The 26,722-nt window shown below is 42.1% G+C and overlaps 2 protein-coding genes across 12 annotated transcripts in view; both read left to right on the top strand.

Annotated features, from left to right (window-relative positions):
- Nucleotides 1–10,084, top strand: part of NUP210 (nucleoporin 210) — a 57,600-nt gene extending 47,516 nt beyond the window's left edge. Inside the window, exons 35-40 of the mRNA XM_072128135.1 lie at nt 3,251–3,397; nt 4,582–4,832; nt 5,219–5,426; nt 6,593–6,700; nt 6,786–6,860; nt 7,536–10,084. Of these exons, the coding sequence (XP_071984236.1) occupies nt 3,251–3,397; nt 4,582–4,832; nt 5,219–5,426; nt 6,593–6,700; nt 6,786–6,860; nt 7,536–7,639 (893 nt within the window). The 3' untranslated portion in view covers nt 7,640–10,084. The remainder of the gene's footprint in view (nt 1–3,250; nt 3,398–4,581; nt 4,833–5,218; nt 5,427–6,592; nt 6,701–6,785; nt 6,861–7,535) is intronic.
- Nucleotides 10,085–26,074: 15,990 nt separating this feature from the next.
- IQSEC1 (IQ motif and Sec7 domain ArfGEF 1) overlaps nt 26,075–26,722 on the top strand; it is a 411,145-nt gene continuing 410,497 nt past the window's right edge. For 5 of the 11 annotated variants that reach the window (XM_072128368.1, XM_072128362.1, XM_072128367.1 and 2 more), the window contains exon 1: nt 26,078–26,600. In XM_072128368.1, coding sequence (XP_071984469.1) covers nt 26,353–26,600 — 248 coding nt within the window. In that variant the 5' untranslated portion in view covers nt 26,078–26,352. Of the gene's footprint in view, nt 26,601–26,722 lie in introns of all 11 variants that reach the window. The other 6 variants (XM_072128376.1, XM_072128375.1, XM_072128366.1 and 3 more) reach the window with 4 other exon arrangements.

The raw sequence follows: 26,722 nt of genomic DNA, 5'->3' as shown, positions 1-26,722 counted from the left end.
ACCCCCATTGTGTTTGTAGACAGTAACTAGAGATGATGGACACTTACTGAGAATGACTCATCCTCTCTGTTAGGCCATTGGCACTGGACTGTAATTGGCTGGATGTCACGGACTGACCACATGGCTGAAGTTGGGACTCGTATATGATAGGACTCCCTCCTTCCCCACAAAATGGCAACACAGAACTTAAATCGTGCAAATCCAGCCAGCGCACAGTCCTTGACCATCCACTGTCATTTACCACCGGCCTTTATGGCTTCTTGGGCGGCTATCAAAAATGTCTTATTTTCATCAACTCCAAAGTGAGACTCCATTTAACTCTTTATAATGAAGAGTCTATTATATGGTGAAGCCTAATAAATTGATCCTGCTATTGAGTTTAGCCTAGAAGAGTTGTGCAAGCCAATAGTAACGCAACAGGGATGAAGGGGTGGGGGGTTAAAAATTGGGCTGCACAGAACAATGTCAGACTATTACATGACCTGGTGAAAATTACGATTTTTAGGATCTTGGAATCTGTATAAATTATGGGAGTTATTTTTTTTTTAATTATTTTTTGGCACAGAAAAGTTTTAAGCTGTTGAAAAAGGTGACATTTGCTTTAAATGTCTAGGACCCTCTTATGTATGTTCATCATTATAGGGATTTTGTAAGTGGGACGGGGTCCTATAGGTTCAGATGGGAAACTGGTATGTAAGCACTTACTATGGCTACTGAGTAGTGAGGTAAAGTTTCTGTGAAATTATATATTTTGAGAAATAATTGTGCATTCATCCTAGGGGACATGTTCACACACAGATTTTGGAGCAGATTTTGCCACTCCTGTAAATTCATATGGGGAAGCATAGTCTGAGCCTTGGTCCCCCTATGGTTCTACATGCTCTTTACCACATGTAATTGGGAAATGTCCTGAAATCGCCTCCGATCTGTGCATGTTCCCTGACGAATCAGATTTGCAGAAACAACTGAATTGGATATAGTAGAAGCAGAGAAATAACTAAGCTTTCCCGCTGATACTTTTTTAAGTAGGTCACTAAATTGGTTTCACTCTCGCCTGTTTATTCAGCGACACTATGTGAATGGAGAAAGCTACTGCAGTGTAAGAAATATTAACCTAATGGGTCTTTTCCAGTCTGGTTTATCTGGTATTGTTTTATTACCTACATGTCTAGGCCACAAAGGATCACATTCAGAGATGTGGGTTGTGTTTGTTCCTATAGTTAATACGCTGCCTGCCAAATGGTAACCATTCACTGGGGGTTTTATTACAAAACAACATTTTTTTTAATTTTTTTATCATGTTCACAAAGGATTCTGTCAGTGCCAGTATATTCACAGGGAACTCTAACATTGTGTTAGCCAAGTGTAAAATAAGGTCTGTAATTCTTCTGAATTGCAGAGTTGGAGGCTTCTCCGCAAACATAACAGCTTCTCCGGTATTTGTACAAACTAGAGTGAATCGATTGCTGAAGCAGGCTCAGCTGGTTTTTACTAAAGTATTGCTAACCTTTTGAGAAAATTGCCCAAATCAGTAGTACAGATGATACCGAAATAGTAAACTTTGTAATATACTTTATTAAAGAAATACGTCCCCATGTCCTATTTTCCCTCTGCCTTTCTTCCATATCTAAGCAGTTTGTGTGAATCTGCTTTTTGTTCTGCATCCACTGACAGCTGAAAGATAAATAAGCCTGATAAAGTGACTAATGACTAAGGGTGGTGACACGCATGGCGTTTTTAGGCCGTTTTTAGCTAGTGCGTTTTCAGTTTGTAAAAAACGCATGCGTTTTTGACAGGTTTGACCAATTATCTTCGTTCAAAAAACGCATGCGATCACCACCCTTAAAGGGTTTTTCCCCATGAACTAAAGTTAGCCCCTATCCACGTGATGGGGCTTAACTTGCTGATCAGCGGGGGTTTCAGAGAACCCCTCTTCCCCCCACAGAACGGGAAAACGACCCCTATCCGTCAGACCACTTGTCGCTCCGTCTGATTACTGGAGCAGACCGGTCATGTGCGGTGTCTGCTCCATTAGACTGTGCGGCAAGGGTTCTGATGGACCCCTCATTTTCGTGACCTGTGGGGTCTCTGCACTGATACCCCCACTGTTCAGCAAGTTAGGCCCTATTCCGTGGATGGGACCTAACTTTATTTCGTGGAAAAAACGCCTTAACACTTTTTATATACAGACCCTGGAGAGCTGAATCATCAAGGGAAATACTTTCTGTATATGGAAAGACCATCATTAGGATCCTCATCTGTCTGAAGTGGTGGGAGTTTAAAGGGCAAAAACAAAAAAGTGGAGCGCTAGAGACTTTTCTAAACTGAATATAAGCCAAAGGGCACAGTACCCATATGAATATTTGTATAGGGTCTTGATACACAGCCACCTACTGATCTTAAGTTTGGAAATGTCACTATTGCATGTGTTAATACATTGAGTTAATACAATCTTAGCACATGTGTTGATGGTTGCGATTTGTAAAAGCGGTTTAATTAGTCAAATCTCTCTAAAGCTTGTGGAATGTGTTTTGAAACACATGCGTTAGACGCAACGTGTGACTGCACCCTCGAAGTGACAAGTTCACTCCTCTGAGAGGTCTGCTGTAACCCATACAAAGAGTCTTGGGTTAGATGCACATGGCTGCACTAAAGGCTATACATTTTAATGGATCAATGCACTGGTCCATTTGATCATTAGGATTATAGTTTGAGGATCTGTGAAAAATGGTTGCAGAAGAGTTGTAAATCAGCCACGAATAACAGATGCTAGCATCCATTCTTCACAGACCATAATGAGCTCCATCATGTGCATCGTCACTTAAAGGGGGAGATTTATCAGAAGTGTCTGCGAGCAGAACTGTTCTAGTTGCCCAGGGCACCCAATCAGAGCTCAGCTTTCATTTTCCCACAGCGGTTTCTAAAATTAAAGCTCTGATTGGTTGCCATGAGCAACTAGAACAGTTCTGCTCTGACACCTCTGATAAATCTCCTCCATAGTGACCGTGTAGGTGAATAGAGAGGTGCATGTGTTATAAGAAGACATATTCTATAAAGAGATGTTTCAAAACTGTTATTTCATGGGGAAGACTTTAAGAATTGGGGATGGAAAGATTAAATGTGGTTGCTTATCCCATCTTCCTATTGTGCTTTACAGCGTGGGATTCCCATTGGAACAGGCATTTGGGAATTATTTCAAGCTGTAAAAAAAATTCTTGTACTGCTACAAGTCAATCTTTTTCTCTTTCAGGGAAGTGTTCTCCTGCCCATATTGAAGCCATTCAGGACCTTCACCCAGGAAATCTCATCCAGTGCCACCCGCATTTTAAAGATCAGAATCCTGATGTTCTCGCTTCAGAAATATTTTCCATTAAAACAGGATTTGATGTTGAGACAGGTAAATGGATTTTGTATTTTGAATGTATTTGGTGATTTATTTGTTATTATGTGGTCTTTTGTTATTTGGGGCCGTAGTTCAGATTTGATGTCATGGTGGCAAAGCCCTTGAACCCTTGTGTAAATATCAATATGGCTGCCATGATGATTTCACTAACATTCCAGATAAGTTTTGGTAAGTCTAGCGCCTCTTAACTGATGATGCAAGGTAATTTAATTAAATGGCCAAGTTATTAGAGAACACTTAGGTCCCATCTCTTGAGTGCCTTGTGCTGCGCCTATAGACTGACACCTATAAAGTATTTTAAGCATTCTATGTGTTTTGGAATTTTGCAAATAGTGTGTATGTGTATGTGTGTATATATATATATATTATTGGAAATACCCTTTAAACAGGATCTACAGCCCAATGATGAAAGTGTAAACTCTTCAATATTGGATTTTTGGCCTCACCACCTCACGGAGAACAATGAGGGCAGCCACCATATAGCTTGACAGACCTCTACCAGTCTGATATTGACCTTTTAATTTCTATAGATGTGTGTTGTTGGTAGTAGCATGAGATGAGAAAAATGCACTTATATTCCAATACATGCATTCATGTGTTATATCTCTTTGCCGAACACAGCACAGACCCCCCCCCCCCCTTCTGCAGTACTGAAGCTCCTGGTTAGATGTTACAGCAGTGGGAGGGGAAAGGGAACAGTTTGAATGCAGAGAAAAAAAACAGCAATGTGAGGTCAGCTCCAAGTCCAGCTACAATCCCAGAATTTAAATGCGGTTTTTACACTCCTACTGTAACAAATTTATGTTACACAGATCTTCAGTGACAATACTTAACAGCATCTGCAGCTTTGTGTAGACAAACCTGCTGATAGACTCCCTACAATGTATTTAATATGTTTGGCTGAGGAGAAGGTGTTTGCAGTGTTAAACTTTGTTTTTCTGAAAATTGCATTCTCTTTCCTTGCCTCTTGCTAAAATTCAGTTAGATTTGAAGCCATTCCAAAACTTTTCTGTTATCCTAATTTAATTTGCAATTTTTCTACTTTAATTCTGAAGAATGATATAGAGAAATGATGTCACTTATTCCAAGGCAAATGGATTATTCTTTGTTGTCATAACGGTTTCATCTGAGCTGAATGAGGAGCCTTCTCACCCATCTCTTATCTATACTAAATCTAGGTCACTACACCTGTTCCCTCTCAAGACAGCAGCTTTCAGAGAGCCAGCTCAAACATCTCAGCATGGGGGACACGTCTCTGACTGTAACAGCTACCGTACTTGGGAATCACGTCTACAGAGAGCAGATCAGCGCACTTGTGTCTGTTTATCCCGGCTTTTACACCAATCAGAAGGAAATTGTTCTGAGTAATCATTATACAACAGCCAACGTTAAGATATTTGGAGCGGCTGAAGTCTTGAACAATCTCGAGGTAAGATTTTCCAATACCAATCATCCTTTTGTGTCGTCGCGTATTGTATTATTGAGGCTCCGCAATGGTAACTTGACCTACAGGTCTCACCCATACCTGTAGCAAGGTACCTAAAGGACTTTTCAACTTGCATATAGCATATAAAACGTAGAAATACTAGAAGCTGGATGTTTTTCTGAATTTTCTTACTGTGTGCCTGATGAATAATGTATATATTCCTTAGAAGCTTATACCAAAGGATATTCTAAAATAGCATTCACATTATATCATTGCTGTAAGAAAAAGTTGCTGTACGTGCAGAGATGGATAATTATTATTACTCAGACTATACTGTAAGGGCAATGTTCTCCACTGTACTGGTAATATATAGGTTATCTCTCCCACAGGTGAAGGTCGCATCCCCGGTGGTGACAGCCTATCGAAAAGAAAGGTCCTCTGGAGTGCCGAGCTTTGTGACGTATGAAGTCAGCATCGTTGATTTTCAGGCTTTAAACCAGGGATTAGTATCTACATCCCTTTCTGTTTCCAGTTACATATCCGAACAAACCATAGATGTTCCCATCAGATTGATGGCAACGAAAGGTCCAGTTAATGGTATATATGTTTTTATTTCCATAGATTATTGCTGCCTTCAAACATTCTCTTTTATTGGGGAGTCTAAAGCAAAAATACTGCAACCATTTAGATCCAATTTTAGTCAGTGGGGACCATTTGGATCTATTAGAAAATTGATCCATTGCCGCAGTCATGGCTGTTTTAATTTATGGTTGAGGTGTACTACCTAAAACCTGCAGTAAAGCGGAAGATGAGGATGTCCGATTTCAACCTCCCGATCCTTGTTGTTATGGGAAATAATCTGATGTCAGGGGGTCAGGCAGTGATATTCACCCCACTCCCAGTTCACCACTTATATACTTTTAAGTCAGCTGGAGAATGTGTATAGGGGGCCTGCCTAGAACTGTCTAAAATATATAGCCAACTTTAGAGAGGTTATCTGGGATGTTGTGGTGTAAAAGAACCTATACCGCCTCGGTTCTTACCTACGGTCCAGTGTGACGCTCCCTGTCACTTCTAGTCTCTGTATACCGAGGCTCAGCGATTTGATGTGGCTTCAACTGTGCTCAGCAAGAAGCCGTAGTGGGCTTGTGCTCTCAATGCAACATCATGGCTTTGGCTCTGTATATAAGAGGCTCTGTATATAAAAAAAACAGAAGCCACCGGTAACTAGAAAAATCACCTGGACTGCAGGTAAGGCCTAGTGCCCACGCAAGTGCAGGGAAGGGATCTCCCGACCCAAACCTCTGATCACTCCAGTTCCAGTTCATTCCAGTATTCAAGGGTTTGGAGAATTTCTACACCTATGGCAGAAACCCCTCACAAAAATCATATTATAGTTTAAGATCAGAACCTCACCAGGAGATCTGTATTATAGCTTCTGTATCGGGTAGACTACACTTCGGCATTGCAGAATTTGATATCCCTTTAACTAACCCCTTTCGAGTGATGTTCACATTTAGGGCGAATTCTGACAGCCATGTGCAGTGTAATGGCCACTTTTCTTTTACCAACCCATTTTTTTTACTGTCCTGTTTTTACTGCATCATTTGATTAGAGGACAGACCCATGGACCAGTTTGGTCCAGTCACATTTTTATCCTATGAAATCTGGTGGCACATGTCCATTTACGCAGGCTATTTTCTGTTCTCTGAATAATCATTTATACTTTCTTCTGTATAAGTCTCTGTGTTCCTGTCCTACAGTGCCTTATCCTGGGGAGCATGGCCTCTACAAGACCTTTATGGACTCTTATCCCATGTTCTTCTTCACCTTGTTTGCGCTGATAGCTGGGGCTGCTATTGCTATTATAGGTAAATCCTGAAATATGCCTGTGTTTTATTGTCTGCTGGGTGATTCTTCTTCTCTATATAACATTTGTTATCTTTATTTTTTCAGTTCTCTCACCAAGGGACACCGGTAATCACCCAGCATTTATCACAATGTCGCCACAACAGACCCAACAGAGAACAAGTACGTACCAGACCCTGTTTTCATTCTACGATAATCTCCTACATCCTTCCTAACAGAGATTGGAAAGTCTGTAAGATTAACTATAACACATGGTATTTCCATACTATGGGGGAACCTAAGTATGAACAGTATAAGGTTCATTGTTTTGTGCTTCGAATTTCCTAAAATGCAGCATTTCAATCCTATAGTAACATAAATATGAAAGCCATAATTAGACATTACAGAGCAATAATGTAAGGGATCTGCTCACAGGAGCTTACAATCTGTTTCATTGAGGCTTGTATCTATGTATTCTGCACATCCCAATTGAAAAACAAATAATTTTTTTTTTTTTAGTTTTTATAGAACAAAAATTGAGTATACACCGAATGTTACATTCACATTGATACACCTAAACTATACTTTGAGGTTGGATATATTTTTTAAAAAGTTAGGATTTGTTATTCACCGCTAGTCTTCAATAGACAAGTCTGATCCCCAAAAACAGGGGGCGTGCAGTGAGTTCCACACAGCTGACACAGACTACTGAATATTATCATGGAGACCTGTTGTTGTGTCGTCAATGTAAAAGAAATAGGTTTGTGTGAATTAGACCTTAATAGCAGGTATGGTATAAGCAACATATGGAAAAAAATTTGTAAAACTGTTATTTTTTTTTTTATTTTTTTTTTTTAGGTTTCATATCTCCATCACCAACAAAATATACCAGTCAAGGCAGTCCACAGAGGACATCACTGCAGTCTCGGCTTCTGCTCAGTCCGGACTATGGTTCAAACTAAAGAAATCTCAGATTTTCCAAAGAGCAAATCTTTATAATTTGGGTGCCTTTTCTAGTGCATGTGTAGTGCAGTGCAGCATGAGGCTGACGTTTTATGCTTTCTCTTGTGTTTGATGTTTGGGTTTCTGCATACAAGATCATCGGACTCTACCTTATTGATGTGGCCATGGTCAGTAACCAATAGATCTGTGAAATGTTAAAGCCAGGAGCAAACCTTCAGCAGCCAATTCAATGCCGTCCGCTTGATTTTCAATCTTGGGGGTGTAAAGGTATCTTCACATGTGGCGTAATGGCTGCAGGCACATATTACACATTATGCAACATAGAAAGGAACTTTTATAAGACTTGTTTGTATTAACCCTTTGTTTGGTACTTTAATTTTATGAAGTGTTTTATTTTATTTTTTTAGGTGTTTCTTAATGCAATTTTATTTCTCTGCTTTGTTTTTATTATTTACTTCTTCTCCTCTGACACGATTTGTGTTTTTGTAAATTGTTGGTTGTCTATATGACCACTCGGGGCAACTTTGCCTTTGGGTAGAACTCTCTGTTTCTCAGGAATATTTTGCACTGATTTAGTAATTTGTAGCCTTGCAATGTGAGCCTGACCAATTGGAAACTCATCGCTGTGAATGAATCCTGTGCACATAGATATGACAAGCATGTCCTTCAGATATTGAGTAGTCTGTGAGCTTGAGGCATTATACTGATGGCAAGAAACCACTATCCCCAGGATCATAGTAGTTCTACATGTAAGTAGACCCACTGGACACCATTTTAATTTATTTTATATTATATGTGCTTCCTTTTAACACATCATTGTTCTATAACTGGACAAAAGTGAGAGACTAATACTTTTGTTTCCTGAAACCTTTTTCAATATTCTATCATTACTTTGAGCAAATGTGATGCTACATTTTCAAAAAAATTTGTAACTTATCTGTTGAATTTGTCTGACCTGGAAGAACTACTGGAAAAAAACAGGCCCCGAGCCCCTCCGCCTGTGCATGTACAAGTCCAATAGAGTTGAATTGAGAAATATGAATGCATGATTACTGATACATGAACAGGAAGGCTGCTGCCCCTCTTGTGATCAATGGGGGTCCCACCAGTAAAATCCCCAAAGATGATATATTGCCCCCCTCCTTCCCATGGTAGGCAATGGGTGTTTACCAAAATTTATATTGTGAGACAACACCTTCAAAGCACAATCTCTCCAACTAGATGGGTTGGGTTAGCAATTCGCACACATTTTGTTGTATTCTTGGGCCATGTTCACACGCTGTAATTTACATTGTATGTGTTTCACATTTACATAAATACAATGTAAAGACAATGTTGTCGTAATGTTATTGTAACATGGCCTTTGAGAAGTGCTCCAAAGAGAGAATTGTGAAAATTGGTCTCTCCCTTTGTGGTTCTTCTAAGTGTTATGCAGATGATGCATATCAAGAAGGATTGAGATCCAAGGTGACGTTTCGCAGGAGTGATATTGATATTTTCTAACATACACAGAAGTTGCGCATTGCAATTCTACTGCAGGGGAACCAACATCTTAAAGGGGTTGTCCAAGATTTAAAAAAAGCCCCGGGGATGACGTAAAATGAAAAAAATGACCCCATACTTCCATATTTAGGCTGCTTAGATAGTCCATACTAAATATTGGCCTACTACAATGTCATGAGCAGTGCCCCCAATCATAGGCTTTTACAGTGACCTCCTCCTCTTGATATGATTGTCTCTGATGCCAGGGTCATGAATGCCATGTCATTAACGTAGGCCATTAAAAGGGAACTTCTAGAGGGTTTAAGTTTTTTTTTTTTTTTTTTTTTTTATAGTGTACTTGTTTTCTTTTAAATCCATACCATACCCTGTGAATGTGTATACAGTGACACTACTTGCATATCATCTACATTCCAGTACCCATACTCCTATACCTCACTCATACTACTGTTTTGTGTTAGATCATTGGCTTTTCCAGCTATTATCCATTTTCCTTTCTATTAACCCTGCAATATTGCTGTGCTACTGAAAAGTCGAACTGAAGAGATGCTACAGTTTCCCAAAAACTGTGTTTTAAAAAAGGAAAATCCCACTGATCCCCTTCTAAGAACCCCTGAATATGAAACAAGGTTATCCATAATGGACCTTTTAAAAGACATCTACCACAAGGATGAAGAATTGTAAACCAAGCACACAGACATACTGGTGCATGTCCCCTCTGTCAGGAACTGCTTTTCTTTAATGTTCCTATGCCCTGGTTTGTAAGGGCCTATATAAGGCTTAAAAATTATACAATGAGCCTGGGGGGCTCCATTTTCCATAGATGGTAATGGAGCCATGAGCCCCTCAGGCTCATTTGAATAACTTTTAAAAGTTTTTTTTTTTTATAAACTAGGACATTAGAAGCTAAAAGGGGTCACGCATCTACATGTAAGGCCCCTTCTACACTAGCGAGTGTGATGCGATGAACTCGCATCACACTCGCAACGCAAGCTGCCGGGAACGCACGGCCCGAACGCTGCACCGCGGGAGTGAACTCAGCATGTCAGTTCACTCCCGCGGTGCAGCGTTCGGGCCGTGCGTTCCCGGCAGCTTGCGTTGCGAGTGTGATGCGAGTTCATCGCATCACACTCGCTAGTGTAGAAGGGGCCTAAGTGTACTTGGCTTACGATCCTCCATCCTGGTGGTAGATGTCCTTTAAATGTGAAGTGACTGACATTCGGCACCATTCATTACATCCATATGGCCAGGGATCGGTACCCTGTAATATTTCTGGAGCTTATGACGTGTTTTTTTTATACACTCGGAGCATTTTGTATTCCCAGTTTAATTTTTTTCCCTTCTCAATGTAGAATCCCGCAGTTCCAATTTAATGCACACTCCCTGTACTATTATTGATTGAAAGGGCACAGTGATATCGCGTGTTAAAACGGCTTTAATAATTCAGTCTACCCGTTTTCAAGATGCTAAAAATTTCATGGCCCATCACTTTTCTACCGGCGTCACGTGAGAGGGGATCACTGTAAAGTCTCTAAGAGCCAAGACACAATGTGAAAAATGTGAATTTTGTTTTCTTTGTCAAGAACTGAAGTATGAAACTTGTTCTCAGGAGCCAGTGAAGTGTTCTCTACACAAATACCTCAGAGTTTTTTTTTTTATCCTGTTGTTGAACCACAATGAATGTACAAACAATAATGTCTATTGTTTTATCCCCATTTAGCAATTTTTTTTTTGCTCGCAGTAGTTGTGACTGCCATTTGTGCCTTATTTTTACCATGTCGGCTGCATTGCAATATTCCTTTGTACAATAAACTGTTTCTTAATACTTGCTGTTCAGTGACTTGTTTTATTTATATAGCAACTAACATTTCATTAAATTTATGTTCATTTTACACATTTACCTAATCCTCAACATAACTGTAAATCACTTACATTTACGACATTCACGACTGCCATACGGCTATATACGTCCTATTTGCACATGCCCCATGCAGAAAGGACTTTATAAATGTCATGACAATGGCCTATCTCCTGAACCCTGGTACCTAGAATCACAATTTGGTGTTATATTAACTAGGAGACCCTCCCCCCTTTAAAGGAAACCCAACATTTGATTTGATGCATTATGAAGCAAAGATATCTTGAGATTGATGTAGCTATACTGATGCACACGATCATATCTTAGTTAATCCCTGAGTCGTGTAGTTTTGCTGAAAAAAAAACAATTATAACATTCAGGACCTTGGGAAAGCTGGGTGAGCCTGGCTACTGTACATAAACACATTGCACACAGAGCTGGTCATTACATTGATCTTGGTTAAGACATGACTAATCAACCTGAGCTGGATCACTCATACACAGCAGCTGGGGGATGGTGCAGCAATTGATTATTCTGTCTTCAGGCACAACCCACGGATTACATCATCCTCTCGTAGAAGCGCTGAACCAGCCATAGAAGCGAGAGCCCTTCATTATCATAATTTTATAATTGTTTTAACAGCAAAACCACTAAGCATAGGGATTAACTAAGATATGATCCTGCATCACTGTAGCTACAGCATTCTCAAGGTATGTTTGCTGCTTAATCCACCAAATCCAATTTTAGGTTTTTCTTTAAATTTGAAGTAAAAAATGTTTATTTTATTTTTTTTAATGCAGCTTTTTATTTCCGAGGTGTCCGATTTGTAACTTTAATAGTGTTTAACAATGAGATCCAATCAGGATATCATCCGGTTTAATATGACTCCGGATGTGTTTCTAGGTGAAATGTGTCCCCCTCCAGCCTGTCAGCTGAAGGTAGAATGTAGATGGTGCTGCAGGAAATAATTAACTTGCAGTTTGCAGAAGTACATGCACCCTCTACATTGGTAGCTCAATCATTGCATTATTGCTGACAATAGATGATGTCACAGCTTATCTCCTCCTCCCTGTACAATGACCTCTATATAGATAATACTGACCCATCATTACATCACTACTGATAATAGATGATGTCACAGCTTATCTCCTCCCCCTCCCTGTACAATGACCCCTATATAGATAACACTGACCCATCATTACATCACTACTGACAATAGATGATGTCACAGCTTATCTCTCCCCCCCCCCCTGTACAACGACCTCTATATAGATATCACTGACCCATCATTACATCACTACTGACAATAGATGATGTCACAGCTTATCTCCTCCCCCTCCCTGTACAATGACCTCTATATAGATAACACTGACCTATAATTACATCACTACTGACAATAGATGATGTCACAGCTCATCTCCCCCCCTCTCTGTACAATGACCTCTATGTAGATATCACTGACCCATCATTACATCACTACTGACAATAGATGATGTCACAGCTTATCTCTCCCCCCCCCCCCCCGTACAACGACCTCTATATAGATATCACTGACCCATCATTACATCACTACTGACAATAGATGTCACAGCTTCCCCCCCCTGTACAATGACCTCTATATAGATAACACTGACCCATCATTACATCACTACTGATAATAGATGATGTCACAGCTTATCTCCTCCTCCTCCCTGTACAATGACCTCTATATAAATAACACTGACCCATCATTACATCACTACTGATAATAGATGATGTCACAGCTTATCTCCTCCTCCTCCCTGTACAATGACCTCTATATAAATAACACTGACCCATCATTACATCACTACTGATAATAGATGATGTCACAGCTTATCTCCTCCTCCTCCCTGTACAATGACCTCTATATAAATAACACTGACCCATCATTACATCACTACTGATAATAGATGATGTCACAGCTTATCTCCTCCCCCTCCCTGTACAATGACCCCTATATAGATAACACTGACCCATCATTACATCACTACTGACAATAGATGTCACAGCTCCCCCCCCCCTGTACAATGACCTCTATATAGATAACACTGACCTATCATTACATCACTACTGACAATAGATGATGTCACAGCTTATCTCCTCCTCCTCCCTGTACAATGACCTCTATATAGATAACACTGACCCATCATTACATCACTACTGACAATAGATGATGTCACTGCTTATCTCCTCCCCTCCCTGTACAATGACCTCTATATAGATAACACTGACCCATCATTACATCACTACTGACAATAGATGATGTCACAGCTTATCTCCTCCCCCTCCCTGTACAATGACCCCTATATAGATAACACTGACCCATCATTGCATCACTACTGACAATAGATGTCACAGCTTATCCCACCCCCTGCTGTACAATGACCTCTATATAGATAACACTGACCCATCATTACATCACTACTGACAATAGATGATGTAACAGCTTATCTCCTCCCCCTCCCTGTACAATGACCCCTATATAGATAACACTGACCCATCATTACATCACTACTGACAATAGATGATGTCACTGCTTATCTCCTCCCCTCCCTGTACAATGACCTCTATATAGATAACACTGACCCATCATTACATCACTACTGACAATAGATGATGTCACAGCTTATCTCCTCCCCCTCCCTGTACAATGACCCCTATATAGATAACACTGACCCATGATTACATCACTACTGACAATAGATGATGTCACTGCTTATCTCCTCCCCCTCCCTGTACAATGACCTCTATATAGATAACACTGACCCATCATTACATCACTACTGAAAATAGATGTCACAGCTTATCTCCTCCCCCTCCCTGTACTGTGTCCTCTATATAGATAACACTGACCCATCATTACATCACTACTGAAAATAGATGTCACAGCTTATCTCTATCTTCTCTAACATTTAAGATGTGGTGCACGGGAACAGTCCTTTAGCCAGTATTGCCCAGTAAATGGTGCCTTCATTTTGCCAGGGAGGACAGCCCACCCAGAGTCAGCCCTCCCCATTATGGATGGCTCTTTATGAAAATGTGGGGCATTTACTGGTGTTTTATAATGGTAGTTGTAAAGTGATATTTGTCAATAATGTTAGATAGATGCAGGTCCTATCTTTGGAAGAAGTTGTTCTGAGGTGGGGAGAACTAGCACTACTTTACAATTAAATGTATCTTTTATATAAAACTATGAAAATAGGATAGAATTAAGGAGCTGTATTACAAACGTATTATTAATACATTTATTAATAAATAGCTGGTAGCTTATTAATAGCTAAATATCTAAATAGCTAAATATTATTAATAGCTCGTCTTCAACGAAGCTTCCTCATCAGTTTAGCAATGACTATACTGTATGTGCCCAGCAGATGGCAGTGTAAGAAAACAACCATTATATGTGAAGGTAAACACTGCAAGGGGCTTGCAGGCAGGAGGATCTTCATTCCTTAGAATGTAGTTGTAGACAGGCTTTTTATAATTTCTTACAAATCTGGTAAATGTGGGCCAAGTCATTAGAACAGATCCATGTGGTCATGTTCTAATATATATACACTGTATAAATTGTCCTATGAGTGGACCAGCTAGATGAGCATGGGTCCGGTTGCTTCATTCAATTCTAGGGGTATGTCGGAAACTGCCAGGCACATCTTTCCCCACCACAATCATGGACAGCGAGTGGTTGTGCAGGAGGCCGCTGAGGGCTCTTTTAGACAATCTCTGATTGCTCCATCCATTAGTGAGAACAGGAGCACTCTTGTCTGGGAGGGTGGAAGTCCCATATGTCCAATCCTCACAGATCACCTTCTTATCCCCGATCATCTTCTGCCCACAGGTGCCGAGGGTTGGGACTGCATGTGCAGCCTGATATCCCGCGGACTTCTGTTTAGGGGACCTAGTACTCTTGTGTCAATGGTTGAAGGGTAGTGCTGATGTCTTGGCATGCCCATACAACACATGACATGGTATTGGTGTTCACATTCGGTAAAGAGTGCATGGCCCCTTGACCCACAGGACACCAGGAATAATATCATATTCCAATGGGTCAGGGAGCCATACGTTCTTTGCCAATTGCATGCCTCCTCCGGAAACACCAATACCACGTTGCTGGTTGAGGAACAAGACCTCAGCACACCCCTCCACTCTATGACCTGGGAATAGTGTTCACAGAGAAGATATGCAATCCGTAATGGCGAATAGAAGTCAGCGGGATATAGAATGTTACAGAAATACCCAAAAGTGACCAACCCCTTTAAGGCCCCTTCCACACTAGCGTTTTTCACGCGCGAGTTCTGCGCGTGCTTTTGACGCGCAGAACTTGCATTGCACTCTGTCCCATTGTTTCCAATGGGTCTTTCCTCATTTGCGTTGTTTTTGACGCGCGTGCTTGCGTTTGTTTTGACGCGCGTCAAAATCGCAGCATGCTCTACTTTTGCGTTTCACGCGCATTTTTCCCGCCCCATTCAAGTCTATGGAGACGCATCAAAAATGCATTGCACTCGCAAGCATTGCAAGTGCAATGCGAGTGCAATGCGTTTTAAATGGATGGGTTGTTAGGTGACATGAATAATTCCCCTGCTCGAGATCGAGCATTTAATTAAAAAAACACAGTGAAGAACAATGAAGAATAGAATAAAAACAGTGAACACAGTGAACACAGGATCATTTAAGTGAAAAACACAGTAAAGAGGTGTCGCTGCTGAAGAGCATCGGAACATCCGGGATGGGAGGAGCATGTGAGCGGACGTGACGTCACGCCCGCCCGCTTCCCTGTGCTCTCCCGGAGCCACGCTGAGCATGAAACTCTTCCTAGAGCGTGGAGGGCAGCTTTCGGCCATGGAGTAAAAGGCAAGGCGTTTATCCCCTGACATCGGGACCCCTGTCTTTCTTTGGAGTGTGGATTGGTCAACATTGCCCCTTGGTGGAGGTAACGCGAGGGATCTGTTGGTGTGTGTCGTGGCTGGTGCCTGAAAGGACGCGGGTGTGATCCCATGCGGTGAGGCGAAGTCCACTAGCGTCTACTAAGGATGACTGGGGGACATTAACCTTCACGGCTCCGGACCCCCCGCCCCGGTTGGACCGACCAGGACTGCTATTCCCTGGTTTCAGACGAGGACCCTCTCCACCAGGTCGTATTATCATACTCCTTTTAAGAGCTGTAAAGTCTCCCAGCTCTCTTTGATGTTTAAGTATCGTGAATCATCACATCTCTGCCCGTGTGTTGGATAATGGCCATGCTTCCTCACTAACTCCAACTAACACTCCTTTTGCCGATAACCTGCTACTTAATTTGATGACATTAAGGCGTTAAATCTGTGCCTTACCTACTAACTACCTCAAGCATTATAGGGTGGATTTCACAACTGTCTGCCAGGAGCGGCTCTGTCCATTCTTATACTAACTGGGCCCAGTATAATAACTTTGGTCAATGGTGAACTTGTTAACGACTGCTTTGTAAACATCTAGTGATTTAAAGGGGACCGCCTTATTAATTGCTTGGGCACGACTTTAAAAGCAAAAAGTTTTGGACGTTCTTTGAGAACTGGAAAACCTCTGTCGGTACATATACAATTGTTCTGGACTTTCAGGATTTTTTTTTTTTTTTTTTTTTTTTTCCATACTAACTGGGTCCTTTTTTATTATTGGTTGTCGCTAACTATTGCCAATTGTAATCTTGTATAATTCTGCAATATTGTCCTTTCTCCTGGCCACGGAGTACTTTAGCCCTTCCTGGCAGTCAATCATATTGTCAAAGAGGGCTATCTTATAACTAAATATCATCTTGCCGATAACTTGCTACTTAACTTCGTAACATTAAGTCGTTAAATTGTGTTTCACCTATTGACTGCTTCAAGCGCGGTAGCGTGGATGGTACCGGGCTCGAATGCACCTCATATTCCTTAATTGATTGCCAGGAGGGTTTCTGTCCATGCTTACACTAAATGTGCCCAGTATAACAACTTTGGCCAAATGCTGCGGTTAACGACTGTTGTGTAAACATTTAATTGTCAAAGGGGGGCCTCCTATTCATGGTTTGGACATGAGCTCAATATAAAAGGGTCTGGACGTCTTGAGAACTGGAAATATCCGTTGGTGTACACATAACTGTCCTGGACTTTAAGTGTTTATTTTATACTATTCGGGTCCTTGCTTGTTATCGGTTGTCGATAATAGCTTATTGTTAAAGAGGGCTTTATTAGAGGACTTGGTTCTTGGGGATTTACTCTAGGCTTAATTATTTATTCGCACTAATAATAACTAACTTTGTTGCATGTGATCGGTCACTGGCCCTTGTACGTTGAAATTTTGCATTATTTTTTTTTCTTGACTATTTGCATTTAAGGAGGGGAAGGGGTTGCTATCCCTCCCTCTCTGTTTCATGATGACCAGACCCGGAACCAAAAAAAAGGGGACAAATATTACCCCTGTCTCATCCCCAAGTAAAACACCTAAAAAAATGGCTGAGAAAGTGAGAGAAAATGCTATAAAAAAATTAGACAAATATGCCGTTTCCCCCAAGTTAGTGGAGAAGCGTGGAGGCCTGATTGGACCGCAGCTGGACCCGGTCTCCCCGATAAAGGAGGGGACCCGGCCGACTGAGGAAAACTTACAGGAAGACAGCCCCAATCCCCTTGAAAATAGTCAATCTATGAGTAGAGAGAATACTGGCCAAAACACCCCAGTTGAAATTGAGGAGAATGGGTTGATAGCTCTTTCGGGAAGAAATCAACACTCAAAAGAGAGGGCTGAGGGAGGAAGAGTCCCTACTCTGTCGGAGATCTTTGAAGCCATTATGGAATGTAAGGGGTCCATAGTGACCCTGTCCAAGGAAATTGGCCAGTTTAAAGAGGAAATGGCCTCCATAAGGGCAAATGTACACAAACAGGGGGAACGCTTAGACAGGGTGGAGATGAGGACCTCAGATTTAGAGGATGATATGTCTAAACTGAAGGCTGAGTTGAAAATAATAAAGTCAGGGCAGGAAGAGCAAAAAAGGAAACTTGTTGACCTAGAAAACAGGTCACGTCGTGCCAATTTGAGATGCCTTGGCTTCCCAGAAGGAGCTGAAGGGGGAGATGCTATTAAGTTTATGCAGGACTGGTTAATTGAAAAACACAGTAAAGAACTCAGTGAAGAATAGATTAGATGTTCGGCACATCTGCTTACTTGTCGGGAGATACGCGCGGAGCGGTGCGAACAAAATAGCATGTGAAGAACAATATATATGTGTGAAGAAGACATTGCAGATGTATGGAAACATCTGCAATGTCTTCTTCACACATATATATTGTTCTTCACATGCTATTTTGTTCGCACCGTTCCGCGCGTATCTCCCGACAAGTAAGCAGATGTGCCGAACATCTAATCTATTCTTCACCGTGTTCTTTACTGTGTTTTTCACTTAAATGACCCTGTGTTCACTGTTTTTATTCTATTCTTCACTGTTCTTCACATCTGCTAACTTGTCGGGAGATAATATACGCGCGCGGAACAGTGAAGAAAAGATTGTAGATGTTTGCATACATCTGCTATCTTATCAGAAGACATTCTTTTTCAATTAAATAAAACATTTTATTCCCGAACCATGGTCCCTTTGAAAAAGTCCCATTGACTTAAAAAAACGCGTGTAAAAACGCACCGAAAACGCAAAAAAACGTGAACAACACGCGCGTGAAAAACGCAAAAACGCTAATGACTCCAAGGAAGAATGGAACATAAACGCAGCCAAAAACGTCAGTTTTTCACGCATTGCACCCTGACGTGAAATGCAACGCTAGTGTGGAAGGGGCCTTAGATTAAATACAGGAAGTAGGTGGGTGAGGTCCATCGTCAGAGGCACCTCTTTCCTCTGTGGTAGGTAAACTGGGTTAATAATTTGGATATCATTTCCCTGATCCATGCACAGCTCTTTGCATCTAATACCAACCAGAACGCTGGAGCAGGGTTATCAGTGCAGAGAAAGCCCAAAAGGCAGTGGTTCTCAACCATCCTAATACCGCAACCTTTTTCATACAGTTCCTCCTGTTGTGGTGACCGGTAACCATAAAGATTGTTACTGTTTGCTACTGTAATTTTGCCAATAGTCGTCATGATGCCCACATTAGTGACAGCGCCTGCCCCCAGTATTCAGCAGTCAAAAGAACAAGTCTTTCCACCCTCCTGTGGATATTGGCAGCGTGCAGTATCATTGCACTGCCGGAATCCAACAGATGGCCTGCACAGGTGGAAGGCTGATGCCAAAGGTCGCATTTTTAAGCATGGGTTTTTAGTCCCTTTTTAAGCATGTGCTTTCAGTCCGTTTTTAAAATGCATCCGTTTTTGTCGGTTTTTCACAATTATCTTAATAGATAAACAGGTTGTAAGAAGCCAAACGCATGGAAAACGGTCAAAACGGGTTCGGTTTAAAAAACACAAGTGTTTTTCAATGGACTGAAAACGCATGCTCAAAATCGGACCAAAAACGCCATGTGTGGCATCACCCTAACTGTGCAGCACTGCTTTCCCGATCAGATGTATGTGCGTCTTAAAGACGCATGTACATTTGATTATTCAGTTACAGGGGGAATGTTCAGGGCCAGATGAGTAGGTGAGAGATGTCTCTCTGGCGATACCACAAATATTTGAAAGATTTTTTTTTTTACAGCTCTGAATAGAACTTATTCAACCATCAATTATTATAAAATAGGGTTACATGTTGCCTTGTAACACTGTTCCACACTTAGACAACAATTAAACCATGCATTTATACCAACCCCTTGAAGAAATGGTTTGCTATGTCTGTTATCTAGTGGGTCATCGATCCATCTACTGTACATAGAACGTACATTACATTACCAATTATCTTAATTCAAACTGGTCAATAACGCATGCGTTTTTTACGATCTGAAAACGCAACTAAAAACGGCCCAAAAACGGTCTAAAAACTCCATGTGTGACATCACCCTTAGGCTACAATGTATTTGCTACTGATTATTCACAAGGAAAAATAACTAATTGCAATGCCCCCAAAAATATGCCAAAATTGGGTCCTTCTGCAATTACATGGCTATGGAGTAAAGACCCATGGCACAGCTCAGGTTTCACTGTGGGTTCTTTTTTCTTTTGGATGATGTGGATGAAATTTTATCAAATCTCATTTACTTTGTTGCTCCAGTAATTGCAGTGGATTAGCCTCTGACTACCTCCTATGGGAGCTCGGCCACAGAGTCGCTATAGACCTTGTATACGGTTGATTATGGGACGGTGTATCAGAATCACTAATGACTTGGCTTTTCTGAAAGCATCTGATAGATTTCAATCAAAATATCTTCCCTGGTGCTCTCCTATTATATGGAGATGCCTGGAACAGAAACACAAGCTCCTCTCCGAATCCCTGCGGATTCCTCGCTCATCATCATGCCACCTCAATTACATGGCGATAGGTCACGTGTAGATGAGTAAATCACTGGCAAGCCATGTGATATGTACATAGTAAGCAGAAAAACAGACACCCAGGAGTCATTAAAATGCTCTCGTCTTAACATCAAAGTGCAGTTCCTCCTACATCAGCTGATAATCTAAGGAGGCCTCGTATGAAGGAATGTTACAGAAACTTCCCAGAGGAGTTTGAAGTGCATTTTCAGATATACTGTACGCTTGTTATTTCCTTGCGCTGTTGATGCCAATTACATTTTAACCTTCTTTTTTGGTGTTTTGTTTTGTTTGCATTTGTCAAGTTCTACATTGATGTGATACTAATTATTCAAATACGATAACACTCGTTCAGGGCGTGTTCACATTAATGTTTGATTGCTCCAGTTTGTAGCTTTTTTTTTTCTGATGAAATTATTTCACATATTTTCCTTTGGTTAAAAGAAGTAAAATACATAAAGCGGAGATGATTCCACAGTAGGCTCGCATTGCCGATTATCATGGTGAAAAATATGCAGCATAATACAGTAGCATTAAAGTGAATGTGAATTGGAAAAAGCTGCGTATTAGCTATTGTTGCAAAGAATAAAATAATGATTATTCAAGGCGCGTTCAGATGTCGTGTTGTGGTTGTTTTCATTGAATTAGAAACACACTACAACAGCTGAGTAGAGGTGATTTGCCTAGTTACATTACTGTCAACATTTGCGTTTACAAAACGCATCGTAAAGTGATGTTAACACATGGGTTTTGGTAATGCATGCTTTAACATTACGTTAACAAATGTAAACAGTAAACTAATTAGGTAAATCACCTCTCCTCAGCTGTTGTAATGCGTTTCAGTTGCAATGAAAACACAGGCCGAAATGCAACGTGTGAACGCACCATCAACTTGGTGTGTCCTAGCAGATTTTTGCACGCATTTATTGTATGCTGAAGTCTATGGGCATGTGGAAATCTGCATCAAATCGGCGGCAAATCTTTACTATGATGCAGATTTGGAGAAGATTTTTGCTTGAAATGACATCAGATTAGGTGAAACAAATGCATATGGAAGTCTGACCCAGTCCAATCAGATTTTTATCCTGGGGAGAGGGGATAACGATCGAAATTGGTGAATACAAGCAAGTTATTGGACAGGAGGATTCCGACAACGTTCTGCCGCATGCAATACACTGGGGCAGATTTACTTACCTGGTCCCGTTGCGAACCCGCGTGGCGTTGTCCGGCGAGGATTCGGGCCCGGCGTGATTCATTAACATTGTGCGTCCGAGTTCCTGCAAGTGTCGCTGTTGTGCCGAGGTCCGCCCTAGTTCACCTGCTACTTCCTGGTGCATGTGAGTGCTTGATCTTGCGACACAAATCCTTTTTTAAAGTCCGCGGCTTGTCCGACGGCCTGCCCCCCGATTTTTTGGTCACCTGCAAGCCGGCGCCGTTGCACCAAAATCCGATCGCGTGCGCCAAAATCCCGGGGCAATTCAGCGCAAAACAAAAATATTCGGGAAATCCGACGAAAGTGCGGCATTCGGACCCTTAGTAAATGAGCGCCACAGTGTCTGCTTCCCATAGCCGTCCATTGCCCCCGCTGAGCACATGCGTTTGCTCAGTTGGAGGCTGTAGGATGAGAGACGTCGCTTGCTACCTCTTTCCATCCTTCATTGTTTAGTGGCTAGACAGAGGCAACAACTATGACTCCAACTGCCTCTATTTGTCAATGTGTACGCTATATGTTGTGTTCTTTAGCGTATACAAATAATGTGATGTGAACCCAGCCTAAGGCCGCGGTCACACGTACCGCTAAGCGTCCGTCATAACGCGACGCTAGCGCACAGGGGGAGGTCCTCGGCCCGAATGCACATGCGTTTCCAGGGAAACACATGCGATTGTTAAACCGATCGCATGCGTTTCTCTGGAAAAGCATGTGCGTTCGGGCCTCAGACCTCCCCCTGTGCGCTAGCGTCGCGTTATGAACGGACGCTTAGCGGTACGTGTGACCGCGGCCTCAGACGCCCCTGGTTTCTGCTGGATTTAGTGCTGAACTTCACTCTGCACATCCGTTCAGAAGTTCTGCATTCGGTCCGGTGCACACAGAGCCAGTTTGTTAAGGCTCTGTTCACACACTGCATTTGAACTGCCCCTAGGATATTTATAGCAGAAATAATAGCGCTGTTGTTCACATGTTTTTCTCATTGTAAACAGAGGAAGTATGACAGAAGTTTCACTTCCATACACAATGCTTTATAGGACAGGTGTGAACTGGGCCTGATTGCTGGGACCCTGACACCTAGGATCAGCTTGGTGCTGCTGTTCTGCAAGGAAAAAGGGATTCCTTGCATCATATATCACTATGATTCACGGACACCCATTCCTGGCACTAAGGTTGGTCCATGAAATCCGGCCAGCGCATGATTGTAGTCATTCCTTGTATAACCCTGGTGATGAGGAACAAGTATCCAGCCTCAAGACTTGGGCTCTGATCATACCTTCCGGTTGAATTGCGTTTTGAAACACAACTCATACAGAACAAGCTTGTCCCAGTCACTTATGTGTTTCAACTGAAGGCCGGCGCCAAGTGCTGGGGCCCAGGGCTGCTGGGGGGGGCCCCACATAAGGAATGTATATAAGGGATCCATGGGGTGATGGGGGCTGTATCTAATGAATCCATAAGGGGTAAGGAGGGCTTTATATAAATTAACCATAAGGGGCTGTATATAAAATTTCCATGAGGGGGCTGATAAACCTGACGATAAACTAGGGAGTATTCTAGGAAACAGGGGAACGTTTTAGTTTCTGAATTTTTAATGTTGCCATGTGAGTTCACTGCAAACGTGCTTACTGAGGGTCTGTCGCCCAGGGGCCTATTGAAACCTGGAGCCAACCCTGGATGCGGGTCTTATTTTGAACCAGATTTGTGGCGCAGCCTCCCAGCACACGGTCATGTACATGAAGCCAACAGAAAGAAAAACTCCATTCTGTATTTGCAGAAAAATCTGTATTAGGCCAAATTCACACGAATGTACTGTATGTGCAGCTACGTCCGCGTGACCCCTCCCCTCTCCATAGAGATGCATGGTGTACGGCTGTACGGACATGTCTTATCTTTTCCCCTTGTTCGGGACGGAGCGGTACCACACTCTCCATGCGGCCATTGCCATCTATGGGGGCAGTATATAGGCTGTATATACATCGCCCATATATATACGTCCCCCATATGGCAGTGTGAATGTAGCCTTATACAGTCCTTTTTTGCAGGGATTTGCAGTGCACTAGTCATGTGGTCACTGTGTCCATGTGGTTTCTGGGGGTGCAACAATTACTTTAGTATGTGATATATTGTGGTGTGTCTGAATGTAGCTTAGATAAGTCCCAGATTAGCGGAAATTATTATACTTTCCCTTTACATTAGTTCTAATAGCAGTGGCGGCTCTTCATGAGGCACCATAGGCAGCAAACTTAGTGCCTCGTCCGTGTGGTGGGCGCTTAAAGACAATATAACACTTCGTGTGTTATAGCAGTAGTATTTATTAGCTGTATGGCGGTATTATTACAGCATAAATTTACTATGAATTTTTCTGAGGTGGATTTGCAGGGCTGGGTTTATCTTGTCCATCTAGGACTATATAACATTTTTACCTGCAGAATAGCAGTATTGTTTTTTTTTAATTGTATGGCGGTATTATTACAGCATATACATTTTTCTTAGGTGGATTTGTAGCGTTGGTTTCATCTGGTCTCTATAGGACTAGATCACATTTGTATCTTCAGTATAGCAGTAGTGTTTATTGTATGGGGGTATTATTAGAGGATATAGATTTTTCTGAGTTGTTTTTGCAGGGCTTTGATTATCCTTATAGGGCTAGATAACACTTTTATCTGCACTATAGCAGAAGTATTTCTTTAACGTATAGCAGTATTATTGCAGAAAGTACATTTTTCTGATGTGGATTTGCAGGGCTGGGTTTATCACAGGACTAGATAGCACTTTTATTTCCACTGTAGCATAAGAATTTCTTTATTGTATGGCGGTATTATTACAGAATGTGCATCTTTCCGAGGTTGAAATGCAGCGCTGATTATCCTGATCCAATAAGACTTGAGTGTTTCCTTACTGTATAGCGGTATTATTACAACATATATGGGATTTATCATACAACAACACTTGTGCCCCGCCGTAAGCCTTTGCAGTATAGCAGTAGTGTGTCCTTACTTTATGGCAGTATTATTACAACATATACAGTTTTTGAGTTGGATTTATAAGGTTGGGTTTAGTCTGTCTCTCTAGGACTAGATGATGATCACACTTTTATCTGCAGTATAGCAGTAGTGTGTGCTTACTGTATGGTGGTATTATTATAGTATATACAGTTTCTGAGGTGGATTTGCACCGTTGGGTTCAGTCTGTCTCTATAGGACTAGATCACACTTTTATCTGCAGTATAGCAGTAGTGTTTCCTTACTGTATGGCGGCATTATTACACCATGTACAGTTTCTGAGGCAGATTTGTAGCGTTGGATTTAGTTTGTCCCTACAGGACTAGATAACACCTTTATCAGCAGTATAGCAGTAGTGTGTCCTTACTGTATGGCGGTATTATTACACCATGTACAGTTTCTGAGGCAGATTTGTAGCGTTGGATTTAGTCTGTCCCTACAGGACTAGATCACACCTTTATCTGCAGTATAGCAGTAGTGTGTCCTTACTGTATGGCGGTATTATTACAGTATGTACAGTTTCTGAGGTGGATTTGCAGGGCTGGGTTTAGTCTGTCTCTATAGGACTAGATCACACCTTTATCTGCAGTATAGCAGTAGTGTTTCCTTACTGTATGGTGGTATTATTACAGTATGTACAGTTTCTAAGGCAGATTTGTAGCGTTGGATTTAGTTTGTCCCTACAGGACTAGATAACACCTTTATCAGCAGTATAGCAGTAGTGTGTCCTTACTGTATGGCGGTATTATTATACCATGTACAGTTTCTGAGGTGGATTTGCAGGGCTGGGTTTAGTCTGTCTCTATAGGACTAGATCACACCTTTATCTGCAGTATAGCAGTAGTGTTTCCTTACTGTATGGTGGTATTATTACAGTATGTACAGTTTCTAAGGCAGATTTGTAGCGTTGGATTTAGTTTGTCCCTACAGGACTAGATAACACCTTTATCAGCAGTATAGCAGTAGTGTGTCCTTACTGTATGGCGGTATTATTATACCATGTACAGTTTCTGAGGCAGATTTGTAGCGTTGGATTTAGTCTGTCCCTATAGGAATAGATAACACCGCAGTATAGCAGTAGTGTGTCCTTACTGTATGGTGGTATTATTACAGTATGTACAGTTTCTGAGGCAGATTTGTAGCGTTGGATTTAGTCTGTCCCTATAGGAATAGATAACACCGCAGTATAGCAGTAGTGTGTCCTTACTGTATGGTGGTATTATTACAGTACGGACACTTTGCTGAGGTGGATTTGCAGGGCTGGGTTTATTGTGGGGTGTGTACCCTCAGTACTTTCTTGGGGTGACCGGGGGTCCTCATATGCTGCTGTCACCCCCTCATCTCCAGGTTTTTGTGATCTCCCTCCAGCAGTGACTGGAGCAGACCCGAGCAGCCTCACATCTCTCCCGCCTTCCTCATCTCCCAGCCCCCAGCTAATGAGCCCAGCCCTTAGCTCCATCATCCCGGGGACAGTATCCCAGTCACCAGCAGCTTCTCCCAGTCATCACCAGCGTCTCCCAGTAGCACCCCGGAGCCCGCGCCATTCAGCACCCCAAGTGCAGAGCCCTCACCCTGCACACCCGCCAACAGCGGACTGAGGGAAATGGCGGAATTACGGTGAACACCCGGGATACCAGGAGTTTGTCCTGCCCTGGCATCTAGCAGCACTGCCCTGGCATGTGGACATAGGGGCACCGGGGGACTGACAACATGGAGCCCCCGGCAGAAAGTCCATGCCGGGCAGCGGAATACCTAAAGGAGCTCAACAAGATCATTGAGACCCAACAGGAGCTTCTGGAGAAGCAGAAAAAGAGGATTGATGAGCTGGAGGAGCAAGTGAGCAGCCTGTACAATGAGAAGAGCAGCCTGCAGGAGGAGCACCACAAGCACCTGGCCACCTGCAGGCTACACCAAACACAAGCCCCCACCTGCCTCAGCTCCATCAAGGAGAACGACAGGTGAGTGTCATACCGGGGGCTACACACAGGGGGCGCTGACACACCTGTTGCTGATAACCTGTGCCATGGAGTAGTTATAAGGTGTGCCGCCAGGGGGCGCTGTATTGGTAGTGCTGATCTGG

The sequence above is a fragment of the Engystomops pustulosus genome, chromosome 10 (genome assembly GCF_040894005.1).
Source record: "Engystomops pustulosus chromosome 10, aEngPut4.maternal, whole genome shotgun sequence".
In the NCBI taxonomy this organism is placed as follows: domain Eukaryota; kingdom Metazoa; phylum Chordata; class Amphibia; order Anura; family Leptodactylidae; genus Engystomops; species Engystomops pustulosus.
The sequence above is the reverse complement of the archived record's forward strand: the minus strand, read 5'-3'. Positions and strand labels throughout refer to the sequence as shown.